This window comes from Atractosteus spatula, chromosome 7 (assembly GCF_055471065.1).
Source record: "Atractosteus spatula isolate fAtrSpa1 chromosome 7, fAtrSpa1.hap1, whole genome shotgun sequence".
Lineage (NCBI taxonomy): Eukaryota > Metazoa > Chordata > Actinopteri > Semionotiformes > Lepisosteidae > Atractosteus > Atractosteus spatula.
This window is the reverse complement of record NC_142712.1, coordinates 2470887-2485196: the sequence shown is the minus strand read 5'-3', so window position 1 is coordinate 2485196 and position 14310 is coordinate 2470887. Positions and strand designations below refer to the sequence as shown.

The window sequence follows — 14310 nt, the reverse complement described above, 5'->3', positions numbered from 1 at the left end:
AGTTTGTCAATACAGAACAAAAGAACAGAAGACAACGGAGGAGAGGAACCAAAAACTCCTTAGTAATGAGAAAAAAAACCTCCAGGGGTCCAAGGTCAACTGGTTGCCCAACCCTTTGGGCATGCTAACATTATATAATTAAAAAAAGGAAATAATGAGGGTATTAACCCACCCATCCATCATGTCTTCTGTGTGTTAGTACTCCATGCAGATCTCTGTAGACCAGTAAATTCCTCCTAAACGATAGTTATATCCACGATGTCCCTCTTGGATCCATGGCAGGGATGCAGCATCCAACTCAGATGGTGCCCAGCCCGGGCGCCATCCGGACATGTGTGGAGTAGAATAGGATTGTTTGGTTAGAACAGATGTATCTATGTGGTGGGCCAACATAGAGATGCACAATGGCATGTACAGCAGCACCAGCAGCCATGGTTGCTGTCACGAAGCATCGTTCAGGACCCTATGCAGACAGCACAATCCGGAAGGGAGTGAGAAAACACGGAGAAAAAAAGACTAGGATAGGGGCTGGAAGAATAACAGGGGACGTGTCCAAGATGCGCTGGTGTTTTAGGGGGGGGGTGTCCAGGGTGAACAAGTCCAAGGGAGTCTGTTAGAATATCCTGGGAAAGCCAATGTCCAAAGCTAGGTGATCCATTCTGACACAGAAGAATGAAGTTAAAAACAGGAGCGGGATCTGGCGAAGGGTCGGGGGAAATAAAAGGGGATTACGGGGCCAGGCGCTCCCAGTCCCAGACCCAGATGGTCAGGACGCCGTTGTGAAGCCTATCGCGTAGAGTCGCTCCTGGACTCGCTGGTAGGCGGGCATCCGGGTGTCCATCTTCCAAAGCTGAGCCCAGATTGGCAGGAACGTCTGGCTTTTATAGGATGGGGGCAGGAATCGGAAGCAGGTGCAGGAGATCCAGAATAAACAAGGAAGGGCTGAAGCGTCCTTAAGAGGAGGGGATTACGATCGTGACAGTTACAGCAGGCTATAATGTAAGGTTTGAGTAGGCTAGGCTGAAGTAATACAGTAGGTCTTCAGTCTGGATTTGAATACTGAGATTTACTCGCCATCCCAAATATGGGCTGGGAGACTGTTCCATAAGCTAGGGGCCCTGTAACTAAAGGCTTTACCGCCAACTGTTATTTTATTAATGCGTGGAATATGAAAAAGACCTGCATTCTATGATCTAAGCAGGCAACTTGGATTGTAAACATTAATAACTTCCATTAGATAGACAGGTGCCAGACCTCTGAGAGCCTTGTAAGTAAGTAGAAGGATTTTGAAGTCTGCCCTGTACCTGACAGGAAGCCAATGAAGAGAGCTAAGCATGAGGTAAGGATGTAACAACTTTTTCAGAGATTAGATAGAGAAAGCTCACAAATAAATGGTCACAGTTTTGCGCTAGCAAACAGTAATCTGACCGTGCTTCTTTCCACAAGAACAGTTTCTGTGAACGACTTCAACCACATGTGATCCGAGAGCATCACAGACTCTGAAGGTACATTTGGCCACATTTCACTGCACAAAGCAAAACTCCCATTTACAAATGAGAAAACCTGCATTACTGAAAAGGAAAAGTGTTTCACTTTCCTTGTTCTTTAAGTGCATTCTAATCTCAGAGGAAAAGGCACATACAGTATAGGCATGGACAATTTTGAGGCCTAGGTACATTGCCGGCTACTGTACATTGGTGTTCTGGTCCTTGTGCACTTTCCTACCTGAGTCACTTACAACACTTACAATGTCCCAGAGGGAAAGGGGTAGTTTTCTTTCCATGATGAATTCCAGCTCCAGGTGATTAAACAAAAAAACAACACATCTTGGACTTATTTAACAAGCACTGCAGTGTCATGAGCCTCCCAGGACTGTTTACAGTCTTCAATTCTTCCTCCTGCAGGAAACTTACATTATAAAGCAGAGAAAAGCAGCTCAAACTAACAAAGCTTCATGCTCTTCCTGTAGCAGCACTGCACTCTCTGAGAGGTAGTAATGTTTCTAGATATCGTCATCCGTAAATGTGCTTTAACTAAAGTGCTAACTATATCTATAACTATTTACTTATAACTAAATATTCTGTTGTAAATTAGTTATAAATTAATTTGGCTTCCAATTAACTTTTATTTTGTACGATTGTAAGTGTGCTAAAGACTGACCTTAATGTCTTGAATTCTGCATCTGTTACATTTTGTAATTGACTTTTACATAATACTGTACAGTATATGACCATAATGTTTATGACAGATGGAGGACTTGTCTAATGTTGCTTTATTTAATATCAGTGCATTTGAGGATTCAAAAAAGGTTGTGTGATTATAGAGAAGAAATAGAAGTGGCTTTGGGAAGCTCAGCAGGAGAAAAACACTAAATTATCTCTTCACAACTGGTTATGATCCTTAGATAATTTGCTTGGATGGAGTGCTGGGAATATGGTCTGTGTTCTGACAGATGATCTCACGTTAAAACCCCAAAAGTAGGTCAGACCCAGCTTTAAAACATCTCTAAATGATGGAAAACTCATCTCACATTGCAGTATTTAATCTGAATGGATTAAATGAGACAAGATTACAGAAATATATATTTTTTCTTTTTACTTTTCTCTTTTACCTGTTGATCATCTTTCTGAATCTAACTCTGATTGCTACAGTCCTCCTGGAGAAATCCCTCCATGAGCCCATGTACATCTTCATCTGTAACTTGAATGTCAACACACTGTATGGAACTGCTGGTTTCTATCCTAAACTCCTGGCTGACTTTCTCTCTGACACTCATGTCATCTCATACACTGGATGTTTGATTCAAGCCTTTATGATCTACTCCTCTGTTTTGTGTGAATACAGCAATTTAACAGTGATGGCCTATGACAGGTATGTGGCGATTTGCAAACCCTTAGAGTACCATTCTATAATGAATACTGTGACTGCTAAAAAAATCGTTTTGATTCTGTGGACTGTTACGTTCTGTGAAACAGTGATTCCCATATCGTTAAATATCAGACTACCTTTATGTGGGTCTCAGATTGACAAGCTCTATTGTGATAACTGGTCAATGGTAAAGCTGTCCTGTGTGGACACAACTCTAAACAATATCTATGGATACATTTTAGTAATTGCTTGTGTTTCACAAGCCTTTTTTATTGTGTATTCTTACATCCAGATTATCAGAGTGTGTGTAATATCCAGTGAAGGAAGGAGTAAATTTATGCAGACCTGTTTGCCTCATTTGATTTCACTAATCACTTTCAGTATCACTACAGTCTTTGATGTGATGTTTTCTAGATACGGCTCTAGAAACACACCACAGACTCTTCGCAATATCATGGCAGTGGAGTTTCTAGTCATCCCTCCTCTTCTAAATCCCCTCATATACGGCTTAAATCTCACTCAGATTCGCATAAGGGTTAAGAGATGGTGTAACAATAACAGACACTAGAATATGCACGGTATCAAAATGTAAACACGGGTTCGAGAACCACTGGCTCACACTGATGTTTCTTTTTCTCTAAGATGTATGTATGTAATTTAAATTGTTGTTTCAAACATCATGATTGATCACTGCATTTCAACTAAATCCATCGTGCTCAGCTATGTAATGCAATAAATCAGTGTGAAGAATATATAACAAACTTGACACCATAGTAAATAAACAACGCTTTAGTCCTGAGTGTATATTAGTCTGTATTTGGTTCTTCTGTTTCTTACATGATATACTCTTTTAATAACATGGCGCAGGAGAGTGGCGACGTGTTGCGTGTGGCTCCTTGCTTGTTCATTTTTGTCTGTTTTGTATTGAGGGCTTTCTGCGTCCAGTCTGTCTTTTCAACAATTCTTTATAACTGACAAGTGCTTATGGACACTGGTTCGAGAACCACTGGCTCACACTGATGTTTCTTTTTCTCTAAGATGTATGCTATTTAAATTGTTGTTGCTGCCGCTGTTCTGTGTTTATGTTTTTGGTGTTTCCTTGATGTCCTTGTAGAAGAGCATACATGCAAATAAGCATTTCATTGCACTTGTGCACATGACAGTCAACTCAACTCTCTACTCTACAATGACTTAGATCAGCATTTAAACACAAGATGTGAAAATAGTAATATAATTCATGCATGAATTCCAGTTTTGTAACAATCCCATAAAGTGTACTTATGGATATGGATTAAGTCCATATGTCCGCCTGCCCGATAGATACCCAGACTGTTTCCTTTATCCCTTATGTTTCCCTTTCAAACATTGAGAAATCCTTCTGTAAAGTCAGAGTAACAGCTCCATTGTGAAATATTACTGGGCAGCAGATGGTAATATTTCCCTCAGCTTTACTCCATTTCAGTGTTATTCAGAACAGAATGTTGCTATATTACATAGGAAATGAAAATAAAAATCACTCATCAGGCAGAAAAAATCTTTTCCTTTCCTTAAGGCACATGGATTGTTTAAATGAATGAAAAGAAAGGGGAATAGAGCAGGTAATTGACTGACATCCTTTGACACTGCTGGTTACAGAACTCAGAGGTACAGTAACATCAGTTTGAAGTAGTTCAAGTAGGTAATTGCGTCAGCATGCGCAGGCTGCAAAGGAACAGGTAAAGGTTTATTCAGGCTGAAAGGAAAAGAGCAGAGATGCTTGGCTGTGGAGCCTTCTTCAGGTGTGAGGGACAGAGGGAAACCCTCTCTCTTACCTACAGCCGAAACATTTGCTCCTCTCTATTCCTTTCAGTATGGAATTTAACCTTTATCAGTTTGAAATGTATAGTATAGTATAGTAGAATATTGGATGGGTTTTTCCTGACGCATGTTTAAATTTGGAATTATATACTGTATATACTTATGTATCATATAAGTGTGTCAAATGAAATGTGAAATCTAATAATCTCTGAATTACATCAAATTAAGAAAAAAAATAATTTTTCAAACACAAAAACAAAATCCATGATCATATTTCCTTAGGGAAACAGTAAAACAGTAAATATCAGTAAAATAGTCAAATATGAAGCCAAGAAAAGTCTAGCATTTATTTTACATTAATCATAAACTGAATGTAACTGTATTTGAATATCTTCTTTAGGTGATTACGCCATATGTGCTTCCTTGATATTAACAAAAATCTACCAATTTAAATTCAAAATATCTCTCTGGGAGAAATTAGGGCTAAATATACGCCCCATATGCATTTAGTTGACATGTATGGCTCATCAGAAATGTATCAGAAGTGTTATAGCCTGTGTTAATGAAAAAGAAAACTGTTTCATTTATATTGTTCTCTTATCTATTTTCACACTTATACTGTGCATTTTAAACTCAGAGGAAAGGGCATATATTGGTATGGACTCCTGATTTCACTGTTCAAAAAGATATGGTTCTCTGGCACATGTGCAGTTTTCTATATGAATTGCACACAATTTCCTAGAGAGCAGGGGATGCCCATTTAAAAGTAGTTTTATTTTCACCTTAATGGGTTCCACCTTAAGATGATTATACAAAAACCCGAGAGTCGTGGGATCGTTTAACAAGTAGTACAGTGTCAAGAGTCTCCCAGGACTGTTTTCAGACAGCAACTCTCTAAAGTCTCCCTCCAGCAGGAGTTAAATAAAGCAGTAAAGTAGCTCAGATGGAGAAACAAATCTCCATGTTCTTCCTGCATCAACACCCTGCTCTATCAGAGAGGGGGTAATGTTTGCAGATTAATTGTCCATCATCTCAGTTTGGGAAACAAACCTTCATGCTCTCATCACATTCTCCATGAGAGGTAATCATCTGTAGATATAACTAAAAAAACTAAAGTAATGATAACAGCAGAAAGCTGTTGCTAACTACGGAATTAGAATTACATATTTATTAATATGTCTTACATGTATTTTTTGTTTCACACATTCTTGTCAGTAAGGTAATGACTTACATTACTGTGTCACCTTGTGGTGATTTGCTTGCATGGAGTGCTGGAGACATAGCCTGTGTCCTAGAGAGTCTGGCATTTTCTGTTCCGATAAAGTCATCAACAATCCCATATTGACACCCAAACTATAATTCAGAATCAGCTTTAAAGCATCTCTAACTGATGGAGAATTCAACAAATGTTGCAATGTTTCAACTCCATGGATTAAACGAAACAAGATCATATAAATATGTCTTCTTTGCCTTTACATTACTTTTTTACCTGTTGATCACTTTTTTTAATCTGGGACTGATTGCTACAATCCTCCTAGAGAAATCCCTCCATGAGCCCATGTACATCTTTATCTGTAACTTGAGTGTCAACACACTGTACGGAACAGCTGGTTTCTATCCTAAACTCCTGGCTGACTTTCTCTCTGACACTCATGTCATCTCATACACTGGATGTTTGACTCAAGCCATTGTGATCTACTCTTCTGTTTTGTGTGAATACACTAATTTAGCAGTGATGGCCTTTGACAGGTATGTGGCAATATGCAAACCCTTACAGTACCATTCTATCATGAATGCTGTAACTGCTGGAAAAATTATTCTGATATTGTGGATTGTTCTATTTTGTGAGGTAATGATTGCAATTTTCTTAAATATCAGACTGCCATTATGTGGGTCTCAGATTGACAAACTGTACTGTGACAACTGGTCAGTGGTAAAACTGTCCTGTGTGGACACAACTCTCAACAGTATCTATAGTTATATTGTTGTTATTGTTCATGTTTCACAAGCTGTTTTTATTGTATATTCTTACATCCAGATTATCAGAGTGTGTGTAATGTCCAGAGAAGGCAGGAGTAAGTTTATGCAGACCTGCTTTCCTCATTTTATCTCATTAATCAGCTTCAGTGTCACCACAGTCTTTGATGTGATGTTTTCTAGATTCGGCTCTAGGAACACACCACAGACTCTTCGCAATATCATGGCAGTGGAGTTTCTAGTCATCCCTCCTCTTCTAAATCCCCTCATATACGGCTTAAATCTCACTCAGATTCGCATAACGGTTAAGAGATGGTGTAGCAATAACAGAAACTAGAATATGCACGGTATCAAAATGTAAACGTTTGACTTTTGAAGCTTGTTTACCTTAAAAATAATGACAAACTACAATTCCTATGTTTAAATGTGAACTGAAATTTCATTTTGTACGTGTGTGATGCTGAGCATATGTTTCAAGCACCAAATTATGAATGCAAAGGAAATTGTTATGTACTTGTACTATATAACTCTGCATTAGACAGTTTTCTGAAGATGTACTGTATACCTTATTCTCTAAAAAACTAAAAACAAAGTAACTGAAGGGTGGTACTATATGTTATACTTCAAATTGCAGAATTAAGCAGGCAAGTAAAAATATATTTTCCAAGATGTCCTGATTACTTTTCTCTTTTTCTAGATTGATTCCCAGTTTCTGTTTTGCAAGTCATTAGTAACCATCCCATTCACTATAGGCTAAATTCAGTAACAAAATATCATTCCTTAAAAAAGATTGAAAACATTTTATTTTTCCTATTGTTTTAGATATACTGTACAGTATGTGTACACACATGGACACACACAGGGTGGGGAGAATGGGGGGTTAGAGTGCCCTCTGCTGGGAAGAAGTGAGTGTGGTCTCACAGTAATGTAATGCTCTCTTCACAGGTGGACTGCTGACCTCAGACCTTTTCGTGGTAACATTTTCAACTGACGAAACTTTTAAAGCTTAATCCTAGTTAGTCATAATCACATCTTTTTAACACATATAGTATCTAACTAGAAATGGAGAACTTGCCCAATGGAACAGTATTTACACTCCATGGATTAAATGCCACAAGATCACAAAAATATGTCCTTTTTACCTTTACTCTTCACTTTTACTTATTGATCATGTTCTTGAATCAGACTCTGATGGCTGCAGTCCTTCTGGAGAAATCCCTCCATAAGCCCACATACATCTTCATCTGTAACTGGTGTGTTAATGTGCTGTATGGAACTGCTGCTTTCTACCCCACACTCCTGGGATAGACAACTCCTCTTACATCTGAATACCTTAATGGAATTCATTGTGGATGTGGATATTATATTAACAAATGTTTTATCAAAACTGGCAGATCTCATTTAACATAGATGCTGTATCTACATTGTTTTATGTGCAAATAGCAAAAATATAAAGAATAAATACAAAATTGGTAACACTGAGATATGAGATTAATTATGATAAAGACTTGTAGCTGTTTATGTTGACTGATAAGTAACCTCTTATAGACAATGTGAGCAAGCAATTAAAAAGACAGTCAAAGCCTTAAGATATCCAGTTAAAAGCATCAAATTAAATCAAGGTCTGTTATGTTAGAAAATTGTGTCTCACATTAGTAAGGCTTCATTTAAAATAGTGTGTGAAGTTTTAGTCACCACGTTATAGAAAGATATTGCTGCCCATGAATCAGACGACACAAGAAGAGCAATCAGACATGTTTGTCCTTTACAAAATGTCCTACACTCACAGGCTTAAGGAACTGAACTGTTTTAGTCTTGAACAGAGAAAACTATGAGGGAACCTGATACAAGTATGTCTGATCCTCAAAGGTATAGACAAAGTCACCCCAGAAGGGTTTCTTCAGAATGAACTACAGAACACAAACTAGAGGAGATTAGTGGAAATACTGATCAGTTGCCCCAAGGTGCTTAACAATGCAATTGATGATACAGTTTGTCAATACAGAACAAAAGAGCAGAAGACAACGGAGGAGAGGAACCAAAAACTCCTTAGCAATGAGAAAAAAAACCTCCAGGGGTCCAAGGTCAACTGGTTGCCCAACCCTTTGGGCATGCTAACATTATATAATTAAAAAAAGGAAATAATGAGGGTATTAACCCACCCATCCATCATGTCTTCTGTGTGTTAGTACTCCATGCAGATCTCTGTAGACCAGTAAATTCCTCCTAAACGATAGTTATATCCACGATGTCCCTCTTGGATCCATGGCAGGGATGCAGCATCCAACTCAGATGGTGCCCAGCCCGGGCGCCATCCGGACATGTGTGGAGTAGAATAGGATTGTTTGGTTAGAACAGATGTATCTATGTGGTGGGCCAACATAGAGATGCACAACGGCATGTACAGCAGCACCAGCAGCCATGGTTGCTGTCACGAAGCATCGTTCAGGACCCTATGCAGACAGCACAATCCGGAAGGGAGTGAGAAAACACGGAGAAAGACAGGGGACGTGTCCAAGGTGCGCTGGTGTTTTGGGGGGGGTGTCCAGGGTGAACAAGTCCAAGGGAGTCTGTTAGAATATCCTGGGAAAGCTAATGTCCAAAGCTAGGTGATCCATTCTGACACAGAAGAATGAAGTTAAAAACAGGAGCGGGATCTGGCGAAGGGTCGGGGGAAATAAAAGGGGATTACGGGGCCAGGCGCTCCCAGTCCCAGACCCAGATGGTCAGGATGCCGTTGTGAAGCCTATTGCGTCGAGTCGCTCCTGGACTCGCTGGTAGGCGGGCATCCGGGTGTCCATCTTCCAAAGCTGAGCCCAGATTGGCAGGAACGTCTGGCTTTTATAGGATGGGGGCAGGAATCAGAAGCAGGTGCAGGAGATCCAGAATAAACAAGGAAGGGCTGAAGCGTCCTTAAGAGGAGGGGATTACGATCGTGACAGTTACAGCAGGCTATAATGTAAGGTTTGAGTAGGCTAGGCTGAAGTAATAGGTCTTCAGTCTGGATTTGAATACTGAGATTGACTCGTCATCCCAAATATGGGCTGGGAGACTGTTCCATAAGCTAGGGGCCCTGTAACTAAAGGCTTTACTGCCAACTGTTATTTTATTAATGCATGGAATATGAAAAAGACCTGCATTCTATGATCTAAGCAGGCAACTTGGATTGTAAACATTAATAAGTTCCATTAGATAGACAGGTGTCACGCCCTCTGCAGCCAGAGGGCGCTCCTTCTCTGTCCTGTCCCTAGTTTCCGGTCTGCTGTCTTTCCTGTCCCTCTCTTTCCCTTGGGCTATATATTTCCGGGTCTTGCACTCTGTCCTCGCTCAGCATTGACATTCGGATGTCCTGAGACCCGCCTAGCACCAGGGCGCCCCTCGTCCGCTCCCTGAGGGCATAGGTTTCTATACGGCATTCCTGAACTCTTTGCACTATGAGCCCGGGCCTTTTTCCCGTCTCGCCGCTACGCATATGGGTCTTTTTCCGCTCTCCTGCTCCCCACGGTTAGTCCCTTTGGACGTCCGTGACAACAGGTGCCTGACCTCTGAGAGCCTTGTAAGTAAGTAGAAAGATTTTGAAGTCTGCCCTGTACCTGACAGGAAGCCAATGAAGAGAGCTAAGCATGAGGTAAGGATGTAACAACTTTTTCAGAGATTAGATAGAGAAAGCTCACAAATAAACAGTCAGAGGTTTGCGCTAGCAAACAGTAATCTGACCGTGCTTCTTTCCACAAGAACAGTTTCTGTGAACGACTTCAACCACATGTGATCTGAGAGCATCACAGACTCTGAAGGTACATTTGGCCACATTTCACTGCACAAAGCAAAACTCCCATTTACAAATGAGAAAACCTGCATTACTGAAAAGGAAAAGTGTTTCACTTTCCTTGTTCTTTAAGTGCATTCTAATCTCAGAGGAAAAGGCATGTACAGTATAGGCATGGACAATTTTGAGGCCTACTGTAGGTACATTGCCGGCTACTATACATTGGTGTTCTGGTCCTTGTGCACTTTCCTACCTGAGTCACTTACAGCACTTACAATGTCCCAGAGGGAAAGGGGTAGTTTTCTTTCCATGATGAATTCCAGCTCCAGGTGATTAAACAAAAAACAATACATCTTGGACTTATTTAACAAGCACTGCAGTGTCATGAGCCTCCCAGGACTGTTTATAGTCTTCAATTCTTCCTCCTGCAGGAAACTTACATTATAAAGCAGAGAAAAGCAGCTCAAAGTAACAAAGATTCATGCTCTTCCTGTAGCAGCACTGCACTCTCTGAGAGGTAGTAATGTTTGTAGATATCATCATCCGTAAAGTTGCTTTAACTAAGAAGCTAACTACATCTATAACTATTTACTTATAACTACAGTAAATATTCTGTTGTAAATTAGTTATAAATTATTTTGTCTTCCAATTAACTTTTATTTTGTACATGATTGTAAGTGTGCTATAGACTGACCTTAATGTCTTGAATTCTGCGTCTGTTACATTTTGTAATTGACTTTTACATTATACTGTATATGACTGTAATGTCTATGACAGATGGAGGACTTGTCTAAAGTTGCTGTATTTAATATTAATGCATTTGAGGATTCAAAAAAGGTTGTGTGATTATAGGGAAGAAATAGAAGTGGCTTTAGGAAGCTCAGCAGGCGAAAAACACTAAATAATCTCTTCACAACTAGTTATGATATTTGATAATTTGCTTGGATGGAGTGCTGGGAACATAGTCTGTGTTCTAGAGAATCTGTGTTCTGGTAAACTCACAGATGATCCCACGTTAAAACCCCAAAAATAGGTCAGACCCAAGTTTAAAACATCTCTAATTAATGGAAAACTCATCTAACATTGCAGGATTTAATCTGAATGGATTGACTGAGACAAGATTACAGAAATATATATTTTTTCTTTTTACTTTTCTCTTTTACCTGTTGATCATCTTTCTGAATCTGACACTAACTGCTACAATCCTCCTGGAGAAATCCCTCCATGAGCCCATCTACATCTTCATCTGTAACTTGAATGTCAACACACTGTATGGAACTGCTGGTTTCTATCCTAAACTCCTGGCTGACTTTCTCTCTGACACTCATGTCATCTCATACACTGGATGTTTGATTCAAGCCTTTATGATCTACTCCTCTGTTTTGTGTGAATACAGCAATTTAACAGTGATGGCCTATGACAGGTATGTGGCGATTTGCAAACCCTTAGAGTACCATTCTATAATGAATACTGTGACTGCTAAAAAAATCGTTTTGATTCTGTGGACTGTTACGTTCTGTGAAACAGTGATTCCCATATTGTTAAATATCAGACTACCTTTTTGTGGGTCTCAGATTGACAAGCTCTATTGTGATAACTGGTCAATGGTAAAGCTGTCCTGTGTGGACACAACTCTAAACAATATCTGTGGATACATTTTAGTAATTGCTTGTGTTTCACAAGCCTTTTTTATTGTGTATTCTTACATCCAGATTATCAGAGTGTGTGTAATATCCAGTGAAGGAAGGAGTAAATTTATGCAGACCTGTTTGCCTCATTTGATTTCACTAATCACTTTCAGTATCACTACAGTCTTTGATGTGATGTTTTCTAGATACGGCTCTAGAAACACACCACAGACTCTTCGCAATATCATGGCAGTGGAGTTTCTAGTCATCCCTCCTCTTCTAAATCCCTTCATATACGGCTTAAATCTCACTCAGATTCGCATAAGGGTTAAGAGATGGTGTAACAATAACAGACACTAGAATATGCACGGTATCAAAATGTAAACACGGGTTCGAGAACCACTGGCTCACACTGATGTTTCTTTTTCTCTAAGATGTATGTATGTAATTTAAATTGTTGTTTCAAACATCATGACTGATCACTGCATTTCAACTAAATCCATCGTGCTCAGCTATGTAATGCAATAAATCAGTGTGAAGAATATATAACAAACTTGACACCATAGTAAATAAACAACGCTTTAGTCCTGAGTGTATATTAGTCTGTATTTGGTTCTTCTGTTTCTTACATGATATACTCTTTTAATAACATGGCGCAGGAGAGTGGCGACGTGTTGCGTGTGGCTCCTTGCTTGTTCATTTTTGTCTGTTTTGTATTGAGGGCTTTCTGCGTCCAGTCTGTCTTTTCAACAATTCTTTATAACTGACAAGTGCTTATGGACACTGGTTCGAGAACCACTGGCTCACACTGATGTTTCTTTTTCTCTAAGATGTATGCTATTTAAATTGTTGTTGCTGCCGCTGTTCTGTGTTTATGTTTTTGGTGTTTCCTTGATGTCCTTGTAGAAGAGCATACATGCAAATAAGCATTTCATTGCACTTGTGCACATGACAGTCAACTCAACTCTCTACTCTACAATGACTTAGATCAGCATTTAAACACAAGATGTGAAAATAGTAATATAATTCATGCATGAATTCCAGTTTTGTAACAATCCCATAAAGTGTACTTATGGATATGGATTAAGTCCATATGTCCGCCTGCCCGATAGATACCCAGACTGTTTCCTTTATCCCTTATGTTTCCCTTTCAAACATTGAGAAATCCTTCTGTAAAGTCAGAGTAACAGCTCCATTGTGAAATATTACTGGGCAGCAGATGGTAATATTTCCCTCAGCTTTACTCCATTTCAGTGTTATTCAGAACAGAATGTTGCTATATTACATAGGAAATGAAAATAAAAATCACTCATCAGGCAGAAAAAATCTTTTCCCTTCCTTAAGGCACATGGATTGTTTAAATGAATGAAAAGAAAGGGGAATAGAGCAGGTAATTGACTGACATCCTTTGACACTGCTGGTTACAGAACTCAGAGGTACAGTAACATCAGTTTGAAGTAGTTCAAGTAGGTAATTGCGTCAGCATGCGCAGGCTGCAAAGGAACAGGTAAAGGTTTATTCAGGCTGAAAGGAAAAGAGCAGAGATGCTTGGCTGTGGAGCCTTCTTCAGGTGTGAGGGACAGAGGGAAACCCTCTCTCTTACCTACAGCCGAAACATTTGCTCCTCTCTATTCCTTTCAGTATGGAATTTAACCTTTATCAGTTTGAAATGTATAGTATAGTATAGTAGAATATTGGATGGGTTTTTCCTGACGCATGTTTAAATTTGGAATTATATACTGTATATACTTATGTATCATATAAGTGTGTCAAATGAAATGTGAAATCTAATAATCTCTGAATTACATCAAATTAAGAAAAAAAATAATTTTTCAAAGACAAAAACAAAATCCATGATCATATTTCCTTAGAGAAACAGTAAAACAGTAAATATCAGTAAAATAGTCAAATATGAAGCCAAGAAAAGTCTAGCATTTATTTTACATTAATCATAAACTGAATGTAACTGTATTTGAATATCTTCTTTAGGTGATTACGCCATATGTGCTTCCTTGATATTAACAAAAATCTACCAATTTAAATTCAAAATATCTCTCTGGGAGAAATTAGGGCTAAATATACGCCCCATATGCATTTAGTTGACATGTATGGCTCATCAGAAATGTATCAGAAGTGTTATAGCCTGTGTTAATGAAAAAGAAAACTGTTTCATTTATATTGTTCTCTTATCTATTTTCACACTTATACTGTGCATTTTAAACTCAGAGGAAAGGGCATATATTGGCATGGACTCCTGATTTCACTGTTCAAAAA

At 39.0% G+C, this 14310-nt stretch overlaps 3 protein-coding genes across 3 annotated transcripts; all 3 read left to right on the top strand.

Annotated features, from left to right (window-relative positions):
• The first annotated feature begins 2509 nt into the window (after positions 1-2509).
• On the top strand, positions 2510-3436 carry LOC148830108 (olfactory receptor 4C12-like). Its single transcript, XM_088921969.1, has one exon. It carries the CDS (start codon positions 2510-2512, stop codon positions 3434-3436), a length of 927 nt encoding a protein of 308 aa, XP_088778095.1.
• Positions 3437-6055: 2619 nt separating this feature from the next.
• Positions 6056-6979, top strand: LOC148830107 (olfactory receptor 52B2-like). Its single transcript, XM_088922086.1, has one exon. The coding sequence runs from the start codon at positions 6056-6058 to the stop codon at positions 6977-6979; it is 924 nt and encodes a 307-aa protein (XP_088778212.1).
• A 4493-nt stretch (positions 6980-11472) lies between these two features.
• On the top strand, positions 11473-12396 carry LOC148830106 (olfactory receptor 6N1-like). Its single transcript, XM_088922248.1, has one exon. It carries the CDS (start codon positions 11473-11475, stop codon positions 12394-12396), a length of 924 nt encoding a protein of 307 aa, XP_088778374.1.
• Positions 12397-14310: the final 1914 nt, after the last annotated feature.

Bases quoted from the DNA above. Each gene is read 5' to 3' on its own strand.
- LOC148830108 (XM_088921969.1), top strand. From the start codon at position 2,510: ATGATGGAAAACTCATCTCACATTGCAGTATTTAATCTGAATGGATTA.
- LOC148830107 (XM_088922086.1), top strand. From the start codon at position 6,056: ATGGAGAATTCAACAAATGTTGCAATGTTTCAACTCCATGGATTAAAC.
- LOC148830106 (XM_088922248.1), top strand. From the start codon at position 11,473: ATGGAAAACTCATCTAACATTGCAGGATTTAATCTGAATGGATTGACT.